The 18,137-nt window shown below is 38.9% G+C and overlaps 1 protein-coding gene across 7 annotated transcripts in view; it reads left to right on the forward strand.

Annotated features, from left to right (window-relative positions):
- The first annotated feature begins 449 nt into the window (after positions 1-449).
- Positions 450-18,137, forward strand: part of ATRN (attractin) — a 160,014-nt gene continuing 142,326 nt past the window's right edge. For all 7 annotated transcript variants that reach the window (XM_082358973.1, XM_082358967.1, XM_082358968.1 and 4 more), the window contains exon 1: positions 450-1,011. In XM_082358973.1, coding sequence (XP_082215099.1) covers positions 629-1,011 — 383 coding nt within the window. In that variant the 5' untranslated portion in view covers positions 450-628. The remainder of the gene's footprint in view (positions 1,012-18,137) is intronic.

Genomic DNA, 18,137 nt, shown 5'->3' on the forward strand with positions numbered 1-18,137 from the left:
GTCCTTCGTTAACCCTATACAACAGAAGACAAAGCAGAGGCTCAAAGGCAGCACTGCTACAGTACCGCACTTAGCGTCACACCACGACGCTGACTCCTAGGCCCTTTCTGCCCCGCAGCGAGAGTTGGGGTAGAGCGATGACCGGCGCCGGGGTCTTCGGGACCGCAGCGCTCAACTGTGCCGGCTTGGTTAGCAGAGGGACCGGATCCGAGGCAGCCAACGGGAATAGGGTGCTTCAGGACCGCTACGCAGGGGCCGCCTCGCCGGGCGAAGGAATAAAACTAGAGCAATAAGGCGCTTCGTTATAGAGGTCGGAAGGGCCTCGGTTAAGCCCAGAATCCGCGTTAGCGGTCCGCCTCCAGGGCCGCGCGTGCCCCGCCCACGCACGCATGCGCCGGCCCCGCCTCCCGCGCAGCTCTGGCCCCGCCCTCAGGATTGACCGCCCGAGCCACCGTCCGCACAGCCCCGCCCCGCACGGCCAGGCGAAGGAGAGCCGGTCGTGCCCTGTGGTGTGCGCGGGTGCGCGCGCGCGCGCGCGCGTGTGTGTTTGTGTGTGTGTGTGTGTGTGTGTGTGTGTGTGTGTGTGTGTGTGTATGTGTTCGTGGGGCACCGTCTCAGCCCCGGGAAGATGGTGGCGGCGGCGGCGGCGACTGAGGCGAGGCTGAGGAGGAGAACGGTGGCGACGCCAGCGCCCGGGAGCAGGAACAGCAGGCGGTGCCGGGACTGGGACGCGACCAGGGCTGGGAGGCCAGGGCTGGGGACCCGGCTGCGCCTCCCACGGCGGAGACGGCGGCTGCTGCTGTTGCTGCTGCTCCCGCCGCTGCTGCTGCTTCCCTGGGCGGCTGAGGCCGCGGCGGCAGCGACGGCGGTATCGGGCTCAGCCGCAGCCGAGGCCAAGGAATGCGACCGGCCCTGTGTCAACGGCGGCCGCTGCAATCCTGGCACTGGCCAGTGCGTCTGCCCCGCCGGCTGGGTGGGCGAGCAATGCCAGCACTGCGGGGGCCGCTTCAGGTGAGTGGGGGGGGGGTTGTCGGAGGGTAGGGCTCAGCCAGAGGCCAAGGCTTAAGGGCCGCTCGAGACGGCCCCAGGCCGGAGGCGGCTGCCCGACAGAAAGTGGGGGGGATAGGGCCGCCCCATGGTGTTTGAGGACCATTTGCTTCCGGGGAGATCATCGTCTCTGGCCTGGGGTCTTCCTGTAAGAGAAGTTGAAAAGGTTCGAGGCAAGGGTGGGGGCACCCCAAAGGGGTTTGGGCGCGGCGGACTACATGGGACGAAAGCTTAGGATCCCGAAGAGTTTCAAAGCCAGTCTCTGAAACTGGACCTCTTTCGGAAAAACGAGGTATAAAAGAAAAGGTGAGAGAGCCAGTCTTCCTTAAACACTTCTTTTGAACATTCCCTCGTTCTCTAGAGCCTGATGAGTTCCTGGACTGATTGGAGATGTGGGGTACTCCGAAGAAACAGGGCCCTGGGAGAGATTCGTTGTCTGGAGATAGAAGGGAAAAGGGTAGGATTGTGAGATATTAGAGATAGAAGAACCAGCGGTTACTGGCTAAAGGAAAGTGAAGAAACTAGCCTTTGGAAGCTCACTGGAGGAGGCAGATTGGAACAAGGTCTGTCATGGAGAGGGCATCGAAGGAGGTTCCTGTTTGCTCTGGTTTCTGGAGGATATGGAGTTCTGAGTTGGCCTGGTTCAGGGTAGTACCTCTTGGAGAGATCATTCATTAATTAATTAGTAGTTAGCTATTATTTGCTTTAGTTGTGCAAGGATTTCTGGAAAATACAAACAAATAGATTAGCCAGACTTTGGCCTAGTCCACAAGGAGTTTGGAATATAGCTAGAGAAAGATTTGTACATAGATAACCATAATCATAAGGGCTACAGAGTCATTCATGCTTTTGGCAGATATTTACTGAACTTTTTTGATGTCAGATGTGGAAGAGTGGGGAAATATGAAGAACAAGACGGACAGGGTCCCTGCTCTCATAGATCTTACATTCTAGTGGGGAGACAGACAGTTAAGAAGTAAATAAATAAGTGAAAGAAAAGAACAAATAATTTTAGGTAATGGTAAGTGCTGTCAAGAAAGTAAGTCAGGATGGCCTGATAGACAATTATAACCAGTTGGTAACTTTAGGAGAAGGCACTCATTTGAAATGACATTTGATCTGAAACCTGAATGAGGCAAGGGAGAACCTGTGGGAATTCAGGGGCAGAGAGGGTGTGACTACCTGAGGGGATACAAGGCATATTTTGAGGAGGAGGTGACGTCGGATTTGAGCACTTGAGGATAGTAGGATTTGGAAGTGTGGCGCTGGGAAAAAAATTTCAGATGGAACAAAGGATGCAAACAGAATTGTGGAGACCAGAAAGTAAAGTATTGCTAGTGCCAGGGTATATAGAAGAGAATTGCGAGAGAGAGGTTTGGAACCATAGAATTATAGACTCACGTAATGTCAGATCTTCAGGGGAACATGGAGAACGTTGAAGAGCTGAGCTCTTTGTTATTGTGGAGAAAGCGAGTGATTTCAAGACTAGTGTACTGTAGGTCCAGCCTTGTACCTTTAATTAGGGTTCTGGGTAATGTTCTGGTTTATGAACTACATTAATCTATACAAACTTGTTGAGGGCTACTCTGGGTTAGGTTATGAGATTATAGTGGTTAACAAGACAGACACAGTCCTGCTCTTACGGAACTTACATTCTAGCTTGGGAACAGTAATCAATTTCTTATGATTTTTCTTAAAGCTATGGAAGTGAAGAGGAGGGGGCAAACGGAGGACTTGATTTAGTTTGGAAAGGTAAGGTTAGTGTCTGAATAAGTGGCTTTTGAGTTGAGATCTGAAGGGTGAAATGCCACCACCTACATGGGAGGTGAGGTGCTGAGGGGCCAGTACGTACAGAAGCTTGGAGATGAGAGGGAGGATGGATAGAAAGCCAGGTGGCTGGAGCAGAGAGAGCAAAGGGGAGCATGGCAAGACTGAAGAGATAGGCAGGAGCCAGGCCTTGTGGAGCCCTGTTGGTTGGGTTGAGAATTTTGACCTTTAGCCTGTGAGCAGTAGAATAGCATAGTTCATCTTGTTTTCATGACATTACAGGCTTTTAGATTGGCGCCAGAGCAGGAATGGCCTTTGAAGATGGGGCCAGAGCATTTTGAATTTGAGGAACTTCCACGATCAAGTGAATGGATGGTTGGGTCAGAGGAGAGTTCTTCAAGTTCTGAAAATCTGGGATGCCTTAGTAGACCGTGGGGGCCCACAGGGTGGGGAGGGATATATTATAGCTAGATCAGTCTGTCTGTAATGTTCAGAGAAGGTGGACTCACTTTAAGCATGAGAGATGGTGGGCAACTAGATTGGAACTGTTGACATGGGTCAGGACAGCAGTAATGAGAACTTGAGATAAGCTGTGGGAATGGAGGCAGGGTTAGGTGCTCGGTGAATGACAGATCTTTCTTTGAAACTGGCTTGCTCTTGCGAAGAGAGAGGGGGATGGTGAAGGAAAGAAAACTAGATCCTATCTTAGGTGATTGAGAGGACGGTGTTACCATTAACAGACATAGGGACACAGGAGGAGCAGATTTGAGATGTTTAATTTTGCACATACTGAGATTGGAGTGTTTACAGGGTTTCTGCCTTGTGGGACAGGTGTAAGCATTGGAGTCATCTACATATAGAGAAAGCAGGTCCAAGTGTCCATGTGGACAGTCCAGAGGATTGGAGAAAATCTACTTGTTAGGGGGAACAGCCGGTCCTGACACTGGTTGTCTCAAATGGCGTCATCCATGAGTGAAGGGGCTCCCCTGGTTGTTGTGGACACTCCACTTGAGCCAGTTCCAGCTGGTGTCAGTGCTCTTTCCTGGGCAAAGAGTTATGACCTTTAGTCTGATAATTTCATTATATTTTGTGGGCTTCTGGAATTTGCATTTTAAAAAAAGGAAAGTAAGGACTTCGCTGGTGGTCCAGTGTTAAAGAATCTACCTTCCAATGCAGGGGACGCAGGTTCGATCCCTGGTCAGGGAACTAAGATTCCCATATGCCGCGGGCAGCTAAGCCCGCATGCCGCAACTACTGAGCTCGCACACCTCAACTAGAGAGCCCGCATGCCGCAAACTACAGAGCCCACGCGCTCTGGAACCTGCACACCACAACTAGAGGGAGAAAACCCACACACCACAACTAGAGAGAGAAAACCCACACACCACAACTAGAGTGAAGCCTGCGCGCCCAACAAAAGATCCCACATGCCTCAACGAAGATCCTGCATGCTGCAACTAAGACCCAATGCAGCCAAAGATAAATAAATAAATAAAAAATAATAAATCTTAAAAAAAAAAGAAACAATATTAAAAACAGTGAAAGTAAGAGGAACTTACATTTCTAGGCTTTAAAAAAAACCTTTTATTAAATTTTTAGTTGTAGGATTTTTTAGGGGAAGAGTGAAATGTTGGTTTTCATTATGTGTTGGTATATGTCTTGATTTAACTTACAAACCTCTTTGTTATTAAACTTCGAGACATTAGAATGAATACCTTTCTGGTTTGGGTCAGCATTAGGTTGGTGTGATTTTTAAGCCTTTTAGTTCCATAAATCCTGTGTTACAATTGCTGTTATAAGGTCCTTTTCATTAATTGAAAGGAACGGAGGATAATAAGAGGGTTAGATTTCACTGAAGTTATCATACTGAGTCCATACTACATGCCACGGACCCGGTCAGGCATTTTCATGTATATTGTGCCATTTAATCTTCAGGAGAACTCTGAGGGTGGTGTTTACAATTTGGATTATTGTGTGGTCATAGTTAGAAAATCACTTAATTTTTTTTCCAAATGTAAGATACTATAGAAATGATTAATTACAGAGGATAAGGTTAATGGTGTCAGTTTAATAAAAATAACTATGAAATCTTTGGTGGATGATTTCTAAAGCAATGCCACTTCCATTCATTTTTATGTGATTCAGTAATCATGTTTTTCTACTTGTGATATCACCATCGAAATTTTTCTTTGGAGGATAAATATAGTTTAAGTTAGAAAATAAAGATGTTAAGCTCATTTATGAATTAATATGCATTTAATTCTTTTAAGTTCCTGTATATAACTTCTGGGAGGTTAGAATACAATAACCTGCTGAATTAGAGCCTTATAGTTACCCATGATATTAATACTGTCTATAGAAGAAAAAGAAAGGCATTTATTGAGCATCTGTTTTGTGCCCAGCACATTGCAGTAATAGTAGTAGTAATAGTTGCAGCATAGCTGCTTCCATTTTTCTAGCATTTCTCCATTTTTTCCAGGTGTTGTGTCAAGGGCCTTTTAGAAATTATTCTTTTTAATCCTTAAAGTGAAGTTATTCCCATTTCACAGTTGGGTAAACTGAAGCTTGGAGATACAGAGTAACTTGCCCAAGGTTACACAACTTGTGAAAAATTGAGATTTGAACTCAGGCCTTGTCTAATTCTCAAACATACGCTTTCCATTGTACCATTTGGCCTCTCATTTTTTCTGAGTCTAGTCATCCTTTATGGACATTAGTTGGAAGGGCTGACATAATCCCAACACTCTGAGAAACAAAGGAGGGAAAATAGGTTTGTTACAATAGGAAAAATAGCATTAAAAAAAAAATCTTAATTTACTTGAATCTGTCTGGCTACTGGCCTGAGGACATAAATATGCTTTTCTAACTAGTGAAGTGAAAATTCTGGAAAATAAAATTTGATAAGGTAAAATAAATACTTATTTTGCTTACAGTAATTACTAAGAAGTATTAACCTGAAGCCCTAAATTTGTGTTCATGAATCAAATTTAGACTTGTCTGTTTTTCCCAGTAGAATATAAGCTCCAAGAGGCAGGAATTTTTATCTGTTTTGCTGACTGTTATATTCCCAGAGCCTAGAGCAGTGGCTGAGACATAGTGCTCAATAACTATTGTTGAATGAAGGAATGAAGTTCTGCTATATATTCTTTATGACTTAAAAAAAAGTTATCTGTACCTATATGACTGCCGTGTTTGTCTTTTGTCCTTTTATTTCTCCTGAATTTCATTGTCTTGTCTTCCACTGTTTGCTGGGCATCTTTATTGGGATGTTGTGCTGTCCACCTCATACTAAGCCACATCGAAGACCAAACTTCTTATCCTCATTGAAAAAAATAGTGTTTTCCTTTGTACTTCCTTATTTCAGTAGCAAATTCTACTTTAGATAACCAAAGGTCAAAACTTAGGAGTAATCTTTTGCTCTTTCTGTTTATTCTCCCTTCTCTAAAGTCTTAGAAATGTGTTCCTTTCCGTTCTTCCTGCTGCCATCCTAGTGCACCTGGCCCTTCACCTCATTGCTGACCTGCCTCTGTTGCACCCTGGCTGGTTTCTTGCACCTCCAGAATACATTCTACCCTGTGTCATATAATCCCCTGAGAACATGTATCACTGTCTTGCTCAGAAACCTTCCTAACATACAGAGGGACATAGGGCCAGATCATTAAACTCCATACCAAGGAGTTTGGGCCTTATCCTCTTGTTTTGTTTTTGTATTTTATTTTATTTTGTTTTATTTTATTTATTTATTTATTTTGGCCGTGCTGCCCGGCTTGCAGGATCTTAATTCCCTGACCAGGGATCGAACCCGTGCCCTGAAAGCACGGAGTCCTAACCACCGGACCACCAGGGAATTCCCTGTTTTTGTTTTTTGATTGAAATACAATTTATGTACAATGTTATGTTAGTTTCAGGTGTACTACATAGTGATCTGACATTTGCATACATTATGAAATGATCACCATGATAAGTTTAGTAACTATCTGTTCCCATACACAGTTACTGTAGTATTATTGACCATATTCCTTATGCTGTATATTACATCCCTGTGGCTTATTTATTTTATAATTGGTTGTTTGTAACTCTTAATCCCCTTCACCTATTTTACCCCTACCTGGGCCTTATCCTCTTGGAATTGACAACATGGTCTAAATTACTGACTTTTTAATACTGAATCTCCCAATGTTCCAATCATGTTGGGCACATGATCCAAACCCTGAGTTACCACGGGCAGTAGTTTTAACTTGTTTCTTTGATACCGCATAACTGGGATTGCCAATTTCCAGCTCAGGATCAGGCTGTTCTCACTGCCCTGTACTTTAGCTCTTTTTATCTAGTTTCACATTCAGAGGCTCATTAATTGTCACTCTATTTGTAAATTGTATTGGATACAATTTCTATCAAAGTTCTTTTAGTGACAGATGCCCAACCCAGACAAGCTTAAGAGGAAAAGATGGGAGAGATTTATTGGTTTATGTGACAGAAAAGTCCAGGGGATATTGTTGGCTTCATATGTGGGTAGATCCAGGTGACCAGTTGGTCTCTCTCCTTCTCTCTTTACTGGCCTCACTTTCAGGCAGGCTCTCTTCATGTGATGTCTCCAGGAGCTAAATCAAACTGGAAAAGAGTAACTTTTCCTTAGGAGCGTGTAACAGATAAGGAAGGGTGAGAGTCTCGCTGGTTGGTCCCTTGTCCTTTACTGAAGCAGTCACTGGCTAGTGTCCTGGGAATGTTCTGACTGATCAGACCTGAGTTGGGTACCTCTCTGGAGCTGGGGGATGAGGGTCCAACTCCATAGATGGCAGGACTGAGAAAGGGGAAGGAAAACGGAAAACACACTTATTGTCACCAGAAAGTGGGGCCAGTACCGTGCAGGTGAGGACAGCGACATCCCTGCCTATTCTTAGAACCTGCTGTTTGGTGAATACTCAGTAAGTGTTGATGATGACAATTGGGAATGGTCTGGAAAATATCGTATCATGTAATGAGATGCTGGTCCCCCAGTTTATCAGAAATTCACTCCATGAGGGACCCACTATGTGGAATGTTGAGGTTACTGCAGTGAAGACTGTTCTGTGTTGAGATTAAGTGTATTGATAATAGAGCCAAGTCATTGAATGGCAGTTATTCATCCCTTGATTTTGTGACAGGGAAAAAAGAGGATTATGGGAGGAATCAACAAAATATGTGCTTATGTTGTGTGAATTTATGTTATTTTGGGTGAAAACTGTATATAAAATACATAATAGACCTTTCAAGTTTTTGGCGGATTCCTGGAAGAGTTTACTTAGATGAAAAGGTAAAAATATGTTTATTGAGTAAAAAAAATTTAGCATGAATGTCTTAATATAATTGCCTAATATGTTTGAAAGCAGGTATCTGACATTTAAACTTTACCTCTGTGAAAGGTTCCCAAGATAGGCAAATGCATTTTATTTACTACAATATAGAAGACAGATGAATATATAGGAAAAAAGCAGAGTATGTTTATAATCAAAACAGTTTTTACTAATTGTGATTAACTTATTTAATAAATTTGTAGGTTATCTTTATCTTGAGAATTAAATATAGAAGTAGGTACCTGTTACTGTGGTTGAACAGAAATCATATTGGTTTTTCTCTTTAAATACAATCTTGTTTCTAAAACTGAAATGAAACTGTGGTTGTACTTTCCCTAATGATTGTATCTAGAAATTCATCAGCCACTAACCTATTATGAAACTTGTTTCTCATTTATACTCTACTATTTTCTGTGATTTCCCAAATGCATTGTGGCAAAAGTGACTCTTATTCATATACTATATACTAATGTAATCCTTTGTTTTGTTACTTTCTTCCTTCCATTTTTCCTTTTCTCCCTATACTTTCAAACTGGCCCTTTATTGTTAGCCTGACTTTTTCTAATTTTTCCTCCTTAGGGTGACTTTCTTTTATTTACCTTGCTTTTTTCTTTCTCCTCATTTTATTGATGTCATATCCCTTTAACTGCTTTTCTTTTAACACGTGAGACCCTGGTTCGATTTTATCCTTTCAGTTTTTAATTCTTTAAGTTTTCTGTTTTTTCAAGTACATTTTGAGTGAACCTTAATTCAGGCTATTTATTTACGTGTGTACTTATCTAGAATTCTCTTTCACTTATAGAAGTTAATTTTAGTTATGGCTGAATTGCCTCTTTATTTTTTTAGAATTTGACATTAACAGTGTACAGTTATTAAGTTGAATGAATTTTCCAATTAATTCCTCTTGGTACTTTTTGCATTCTAATTAAGAATTTTCTAATTTGTTTATTAATAAGCCTGTAAGCATTAGAGGCTGAAATTGTGTCAGGTGCTGTTAAGGGACACAAAAGTAACCTCTTGACCAGTGTTTCCTATATTTTTTGATTCACAAATCCTTTCACAAAAATGTATAATCTTGTGGACTATCTTAATTACGCATTAAAAAAATGTATCCTATTTTTGATATGGTGATTTTAAATAGTAAAAAGTAATTTCCTATTAAACATTATAACATACATTTTGAATACAATTTGTAATGATATTCACAATATAAAAAGAAAAATTTCTTTTCACTCTTTAACATGTGGGCACATGTTTAATGTATTTTAAATTAATTGAGTAAGGAGAAGCATATATTTATACAAAATAAAAAGTGACATTTAGTTTTGGAATCGAATATATATTAAAATAGAGATTGTATTTGGCTCTGCTTTATACTATAGAAGTAGACAACTTTCCTGTCCTCATGTTTGTTATTCCTGCATTTGTGCTTTAAAAATTATTTCTTAGAATTTTTTTGTGTTTTGTTTCTAAATGATAAAATGATAGTAATTTTCAGCTGTTTGTAAGCATTCCTTTGCAAATAGCATACTTCCGGTGTGGATGGTTTTTCAAAATTGAATGAAAAGGCCAAACTGGCTGTAATTGTCACTTAATTTTCCCCTTTCACATTGGTTTTTGAAATACTGGAGACATCTTACAAAGTTACACAAGGATTTTAATCAGAAGGTTTAGCAAGATGATCTTGAGGCAAATTTGCAGAATTAGATTCATTTCATGCCCTTCCCTAACATGTATTTAAATATCATGTCTTTTGCATCTCTTTTAATAGATGCCATTACTGTCTTTTAATTGGAACATCATTTGGACTACTGGTTGAGAAACACTGACAAACCCTGACCGAGTAACTGGTTGCTTTGGTGCGTGTATTTGGTGCTGGTTCAGTCTCTGAACTAACTTTAACTTCCTTTTAACATGAAATATTTTAAGCTTGTGGAAGAGATACAAAGAATAATAAAATGAACATCTGTGTACCTGCAACCTAGCTCTTCTGAATTTCCTTCATATTAATATTATTATTACTACATAATAAGTTGTGTAATATAAGATATTCCAGATATCACCAAGGTTCCTATATTACTCCTTCCTAAATCTGTTTACCTTAACTCTCCCCAGAGGTAACTAGTGTGGTGAAGTTGATGTTTAGTATTTCTCTTGCATGTTTCTATTTCACTACAGATACACACACACAGTGTCGTTTCCAAAAACAAGATCATGTTTTCAAACTTTATAAAAAGTAATCATTCTGTAACATGTTATTTTCCCCACTCCCGAACCTAATTTTTTATGCTTTTGAGATGTTTGTGTTGATAAATGTAGTGCTAGTTGATTTCATAGCTATATTCATTACAGAATTCCAATTTATTTACCTATTTTTCTGCTGCTGGGCATTTAGATTTTTCCAGCTTGTGCTGTTACGAATAGTGCTACAATTAACATTTTTACATATCTCTTTGTGTACCTGTGTATGATTTTTCTCTAGGGCTTTGATCTTCAAACTTTTGAAGCACCTCCAAAATATTTAAAAATTCTATTTACTTCCTTGAATACTTTTAGGTTGACATGCAGTTGACATACACCATTTTTTAAAAATGTCTTTATGTAGTTGCAAAGAATGTCATTTCTGGTGTATTATAAATAGAGTTACTGAAAAAACCCATGATATTACTTTACAAAATTTATTGGGTACCTGCAAATTTTATAGCAGTTTGTTAACCATTCTCACTCTTTAAAAATACGTATTTAGGGTCTTCTTTGACAGTCAATTTTTGCAGTGTCCCTTTTTTTTTTGCCTAAATTCTTATTTTCATTCTAATTCCTCTGTACAATTTTTCCCCCCTGGGTTATGAGTTCTGTCCACTGATCTAGATGTCAGATAACATAAAACTCACCATTTTAAAGTGTACAATTACGTGATTTTTAGTGTATTCATAAAGTTGTGCAACCATCATCACTATCTAATTCCAGAATATTTTCATTATGCCAAACAGAAACCCTGTACCTGTTAGCAGTCACTCCCCATTCCTCCTTCCTCCCAGTGCCTGACAACCACAGTCTACTTTCTGCTGATGGATTTTCTATCCTAGGCATTTGTGGTCGTTTGTGACTGACTTCTTTTACTTAGTGTAATGTTTTCAAGATTCATCCATGTTGTATCATATATCAGTACTTCATTCCTTTTTATGGCTGAATAATATTCCATAGTATACATATACCACATCTTATTAATCCATCCATTAGTTGATGGACATTTGGGTTGCTTCCACCTTTTGCCTATTATGAATAATGCTGCTGTGAACATTCATGTACAAATTTTTGAGTGGACATATGGGTATGTCTCTTGGGTGTTTGCCTAGGAGTAGAATTGATGGGTCCACGGTAACTCAATGTTTACTTTTTGAGGAAGTGCCAAACTTTTTCACAGCAACTGTACCAGTTTACATTCCTACCAGCAGCGTATGAGAGTTGCATTTTCTCCACGTTCTCATCAATACTTATTTTCTGAGGTTTTATTTATTCATTCATTCATTTATTTTTTAAAAAATATTTATTTGGTTGCATTGGTCTTAGTTGCAGCACGCGGGATCTTCATTGCGGCATGTGGAATCTTTCGTTGCGGAGCGAGGGCTCTTCGTTGCAGTGCGCGGGCATCTCTCTTGTTGTGGCGTGGGGACTTCTCTCTAGTTGTGGTGCGCAGGCTTGGTAGTTGCGTCACGTGGGCTCTCTAGTTGTGCGCACATGCTTAGTTGCCCAACGGCATGTGGGATCTTAGTTCCCCAACCAGGGATCAAACCTGTGTCCCCTGCATTGGAAGGTAGATTCTTAACCACTGGACCACCAGGGAAGTCCCATTCATTTATTGTTATAAAATTATTTATATAAATAAATGAATGAATGGCCATCCTAGTAAGTACAAACTGGTATCTCATTATGGCTTGATTTGTATTTCCCTAATGACTATTGGTTTTTAGTATCTTTTCATGTGCCTGTGTGGCCATTTGTATATCTCCTTTGGAAAAATGTCTACTCCAATCGTTTGACCATTTTAAAAATTATTTGTCTTTTTATTGTTGAGTTGTAAGAGTTCTTTATATGCTCTGGATATTAGACCCTTGTCAGATATATGATTTGCAAATAATTTCCTCTCATTTTGTTGGTTGTTTTTCACAAGAACAACCTTGATAATGCTTTTTACATATAAAAGTTTAAAATTTTGATGAAGTCTAATTTTTCTATTTTTGTTTGTTTGTTCATTTGCTTGTGCTTTAAGTGTCTTTCTTATCTAGGAAACCATTTCCTAATCCAAGGTCATGAAGATTTATATCTGTGTTTTCTTTTTAAGAGTTTTATAGGGTTAGCTTTTACATTTTGGTCTTTGATCCATTTTGAATTAATTTTTGTACGTGCTGTGAGGTAGTGGTTCCACTTCATTCTTTTGCGTGTGGATATCCAGTTGTTCCAGCACCATTTATTGAAGAGAATGTTTTTTCCCCATTGAATGGTCCTGGTACCCATGTCAAAAATCAGTTAACTCTAGATGAATGGGTTTATTTCTAGACTCTCAGTTATGTTCCCTTGACCTATATGTTTGTTGTTATGTCAGTACCAGACCATCCTGATTAGTTTGTAATAAGTAGTTCTGTAATAAGTTTCAAAATCCTCATATATAGTTTTAAAAAAGTTTTATTTTGAGATAATTGTCGATCCATATACAGTTCTAAGAAATGATAGATTTCTTACATCTGTCACCCGTTTCTCTTAATAGTAACATCTTGCATAACCATAGTACAAGAGCACAACCAGAATATTGGCATTGATACAGTCCATCAACCTTATTCATATTTCACCAGTTTTATGTGCACTAATTTGTGTGTGTATGTGTATTTCCCCCATAGAAGTTTATTCTAATATAGTTCTATGCTTGAAGATAGTTTGAGTATCCTATCTTTTCTGTAATAAGGATTTGTAAATAAATGATTTTTTTTTCAGCTTTCTATGACCATGAGACTTTACATGCTGAAGATTTTCTTCTGAATTAACTAATTATTACAGTTATTTGTAGTATACAGCTGAGCAAACAACACAAATCTAATACACATTTTTTGAAAAAGCTTTTAAACATTTTTTATTGGAAAAGCATCTCTTGTTGAGATGGATAGTACTTTTAAAGATCTGCGATGAGGGACTTCCCTGGTGGCACAGTGGTTGAGAATCCGCCTGCCAATGCAGGGACACGGGTTTGAGCCCTGGTCCGCGAGGATCCTACATGCTGCAGAGCAACTAAGCCCATGCACCGCAACTACTGAGCCTGCACGCCTAGAGCCTGTGCTCCACAAGAAGGGAAGCCACCACAATGAGAGGCCCGCGCACCGCAACGAGGAGTAGCACCCGCTCGCCGGAACTGGAGAAAGCCCTCGCGTAGCAATGAAGACCCAACGCAGCCAAAAAAAAAAATCTGTGATGAAATAATTTACTGTTAGAATGAGACAGAGTTTAGTGTAAATATTAATCCCTTTTTTCCCCTTTGGTAAATGTAAAACTAATAAATCTTGTTAACATAAATAAGTTTTTTTTATTATTTTTTAAAATATTTATTTATTTATTTTTTGGCTGTGATGGGCCTTAGTTGTGGCATGCGGGATCTTTCATTAGTTGTGGCGCACAGGCTTAGTTTCCCTGTGGCATGTGGGATCTTAGTTCCCTGACCAGGGATCGAACCTGTGTCCCTTGCATTGCAAGACGGATTCTTAACCACTGGACCACGAGGGAAGTCCCAAATAAGTATCTTTAAATGGAAGAAACTTTGTTGTGGCAGGGTCTCTCAAGTGTTTGAGCTCCTTTAAAATTATATGCCAAAAGTCAAATGATAGTCCTTCATCGAAAATTTGTTTTAAGTATGTACCAGGCAACAGCTGAGTTATATCTGCCTTCAGTTTTGTTGTAAGCAAAAAATTGGAAACCACCTGACTTTCAAAAGGATTTATTACTTAGTCATTATAGGAGTAAAATTGCTGGGTCAGAGCACTTCAATTTTAGATATTACTAAATTGTTCTTAAAAGGGATTGGTCTAGATTTTACTCCCATGTTGGGATTCATTTCACTCGTTCATGTTTGGGTGTTCTAGTTCTTTTTTCACTCCAATCTGATGGGTATGAAATTGTATATGGTGGTTTTATTTTGCATTCTCTTGATTACTAGTAAGAGTGACTATCTTTCAATATGTTTAAAGGCCATATTTGGTTTATGTTCATTTGAATTGCTTTTTCTTGCCTTTTGCCCATTTGTCATTTGGGTTGATTTTTAAATTAGTTCATAGGAGTTCTTCATATATTCTGTATATTAATTGTGGGATTATATATGCAGCAATGATCTTCTTTTAGTAAATGGCTTATTTTATTTCACAGTTTAAAAATTTTACCTATAATTGATTGGATAAATAATTGATAAGAAGGAACAAATATTACAGAAGAATTCTGAATATTATAAGCAGATACTTCCCCGTCTAGGATGTGGAGCTTAATTTCTCTCCACTGCCCTCCTTGAGTATAGGCTGTATTTAGTGAATCTTATCCAAAGAGTAGAATATGGAGAGGGGAAAAATAGTAACTTTACAGTGGAGAAACTTGGCAAGCACTACCTTGACCAAATGACCAGGGTTAACATTGCTGTGGTAAAATGTGTTGATATCATGTGCCCCCTGATATGATGTGATTAGGAGGGTATATTGCTTCTGTGGCATTTTTCCAAAAGCCCCATAACCCCAATGTAATCATGAGAAAAACATCAGACAAATTGAGGGACATTCCGCAAAATGCTTGATAGTACACTATCTCAAAACTGTCAAGGTCATGAAAAACAAGGAAACACTAAGAAACTGTCATAGACCAGGGGAGACAAAGGAGACATGATGAATAAATGTAATGTGGTATCCTGGAACAGAAAATAGTATATTAGTGTAAAAACTGGAGAACTTGGAATAAAGTCTGGCGTTTAGGGAATAGAAAAGTACCAATATTGGTTTCTTAGTCTGGCAAATGTATCATAGTAATTTAATATGTTATCATCAGGTGAAACTGGATAAGAGGTGTCTGGGAATTCACTGTATCATCTCTGCAACTTTTCTGTAAATCCAAAATTATATTTTAAAAAAATTTATTAAGAATTTTTTACTTAATTTTGTTGAATCTAAGATGCCATCAATTATAAGATACACCATTATTTTATGTACTACTAAGAAAAATGTTTCTAGTATTATTAAGATATTGGTATCAGTTCTAAGAAGCACCTTGATTTCAGAGATATTAAATGAGAAAAAAAAGGCATATCTTAGAACAGATGAAATATGGTCTTTTTTTAAATTGGTAATGCATTCAAAAGCTACAAAGGGGTATATGGTAGAAAGTTTTCCTTTCCCTCTCTGGGAATAGTCTGTCATCAGTTGTGTAGCTTTCCAGATACGTTAGCAGCATATATAAACAATTGCATATTTTGTATGTTCTTCCTCCTTCCTTTTTACATAAGAATGGCATATTTCCCCAATGATCTGTACTTTGCTTTTCCCTCTCCATCCTCACTGAGCAGCATATCTTAGAGATTCATACCAGTACATTTGAAAAAAAAATTCTTTGGTATTCCATTGTATGGTTGTGTCTTAATTTATATAAAGGTGTTGAATGACCTTGTACACATGTCATTTCACACATTTCTGGATGTATCTTTAGGTTTAGTTCTCAGAAGCAAAATTGCTTTATCAGAGGGATATGTGCATTTTAGATTTTGTTAGGTATTGCCAAAAAGCTTTCCATAGAGATTTAGCCAACTTACATTACCAGCAGCAATTATGGCTTGTCTTTAACTTTCTTTATGGTGTCTTTTTAACAGAAATTTAAATTTTAATGTAGTCAATTTTATCACTTTTTTTCCTTTATGGCTTGTGCTTTTTTTGTTATATTAAAAAATTCCTTTCCTTTACTCACCTTGTCAAGATATTCTCCTGTATTTCTTCCTCAACATTAAAAAATATTTGCTTTTTCACTTTTTGATCTTTCTTCTGCCTGTAATTTATTTTTATGTATAGTTTGTTGTAATGACCTAATTTAGTTATTTTTATTTGGTAAGCAGTCGTCCCAGTCCCATTTATATAATAGTATACTTTCCTCCCTACAGATTTGAAATACACCTTAGTTACATAAAACTTCAAATTTCTCTTGGTTGTTTTTAGCCCTTTGTTCCTCTTATTTCAACAAAAATCCTTGTTGAGATTTTTGATTGGAATTTCACCTGATATTGAGATTAGCCTGGAGAAGTTCGTCATCTTTATCAATAGAGTCTTCTCATCTAGAACATGCTTTATATTTCCATTTATATAGGTATCTTTTATGTCTTTAAGTAAATTCTTATAACTTTTTTCAAAATCGTCTCACATACTTTTATTGGATTTACCCCTAGATATATAATTTTGTTGCTATTGCTAAACCTAATTGATTACTGTAGTACATAGGAATGAAATTTTTGATTTTTATTTTTATCAGTATTATCATTATAACAGTAAGCAATATTTAGCTCATAAGTCTCTGTGGTTATCTGGGTGACTTGGCTGATCTCTAGTGAGCTTACCTGTATGGGTCTAGGCAGGAGCTTAGCTGGGCTTATCTGGTAGGGATGGGGTGTCGAAACTCTCTAATCCTCCTTGAACCAGAAACTGTCTGATTCTTACCATCATTGTGATGGTAGAAGTGCAAAAGCAGAATTGATTTTCTTATATATTGAACTTATATCTAGGAAACCTTCTGAAATTCTTGCAGTACTTAGAGCTTGTGAATTCTACTAAGTTTTCAATGTTGATAATCATGCTGCCAATAAATTGTAATAGTTTCTTTCTTTTTTTTAAAATACATTTATTTATTTTATTTATTTATTTTTGGCTGCACTGGGTCATCATTGCTGCACGCAGACTTTCTCTAGTTGTGACGAGCGGGGGCTACTCTTCGTTGCGGTGCACAGGCTTCTCATCGCGGTGGCTTCTCATGTTGCAGAGCACGGGCTCTAGGCGTGTGGGCTTCAGTAGTTGTAGCACGTGGGCTCAGTAGTTGTGGCTCGTGGGTTCTAGAGCGCAGGCTCAGTAGTTGTGGCACATGGGCTTAGTTGCTCCTCAGCATGTGGGATCTTCCCGGACCAGGGCTCGAACCTGTGTCCCCTGCATTGGCAGGCGGATTCTTAACCACTGCGCCACCCGGGAAGCCCGTAATAGTTTATTTCTGATCTGTATACTCTGTGCTTCTTTTTCTTGTCTAATTATTGAATTGTTTAAGGTCTATAGGACATTGTTGAACAGTCTTGTTTCTGACTTCAAAGAAATCTTCTAGAATAGGTCCTGGCACATAGTAGGTGACCAGTGATCATATAGCTTTTGTCCTTTAATCTGTTAATGTGTTAAGTTACACTGATAGACTTCCTAATTGTTTGACCATCCTTATATCCCTGAAATGAACTCAATTTGGCCATGATATATTTTTTAATATAGATTTTCTGGATTTGATTTGGTAATATTTTGTTTTGGGTTTTTATATCTCTGTTCATGAGGTTTTTTTTTGGCAAGGGTATCACATTTTGTCTATTGTCTTTATTTTGTCTTCACCCTTAAATGCTGATATGTTTGGGGACAGAATTTAAGACCGTCTCTATAGAGAACTGGCCAGATCAGGGAGTTGGGCTGAGCTATTGTAGGAGAATAAGCTTGGATGAGAATTTAATCTGGGGCATCATTGGCCTAGGGATAGAAGAGGGACAAAATGAGGAGAGAAGAGGGACAAAAATGGGAGTGGTTTTGTAGGCTGAGTGAATGGGGTGAGGTAAAGGAAGAGTTGATAAGTTTTGAAAGATAGGGTGGATGATGACAAAATTGTGGGGGGAAAAAAGAAAAACCAAGAGGTAAAAAGAAGTGGATTTAATTACTTAAATTTTTAATATAGGAAATATTGGTTTGAAAC

This window comes from Balaenoptera borealis, assembly GCF_965194805.1.
Source record: "Balaenoptera borealis genome assembly, chromosome: 16".
NCBI lineage: Eukaryota > Metazoa > Chordata > Mammalia > Artiodactyla > Balaenopteridae > Balaenoptera > Balaenoptera borealis.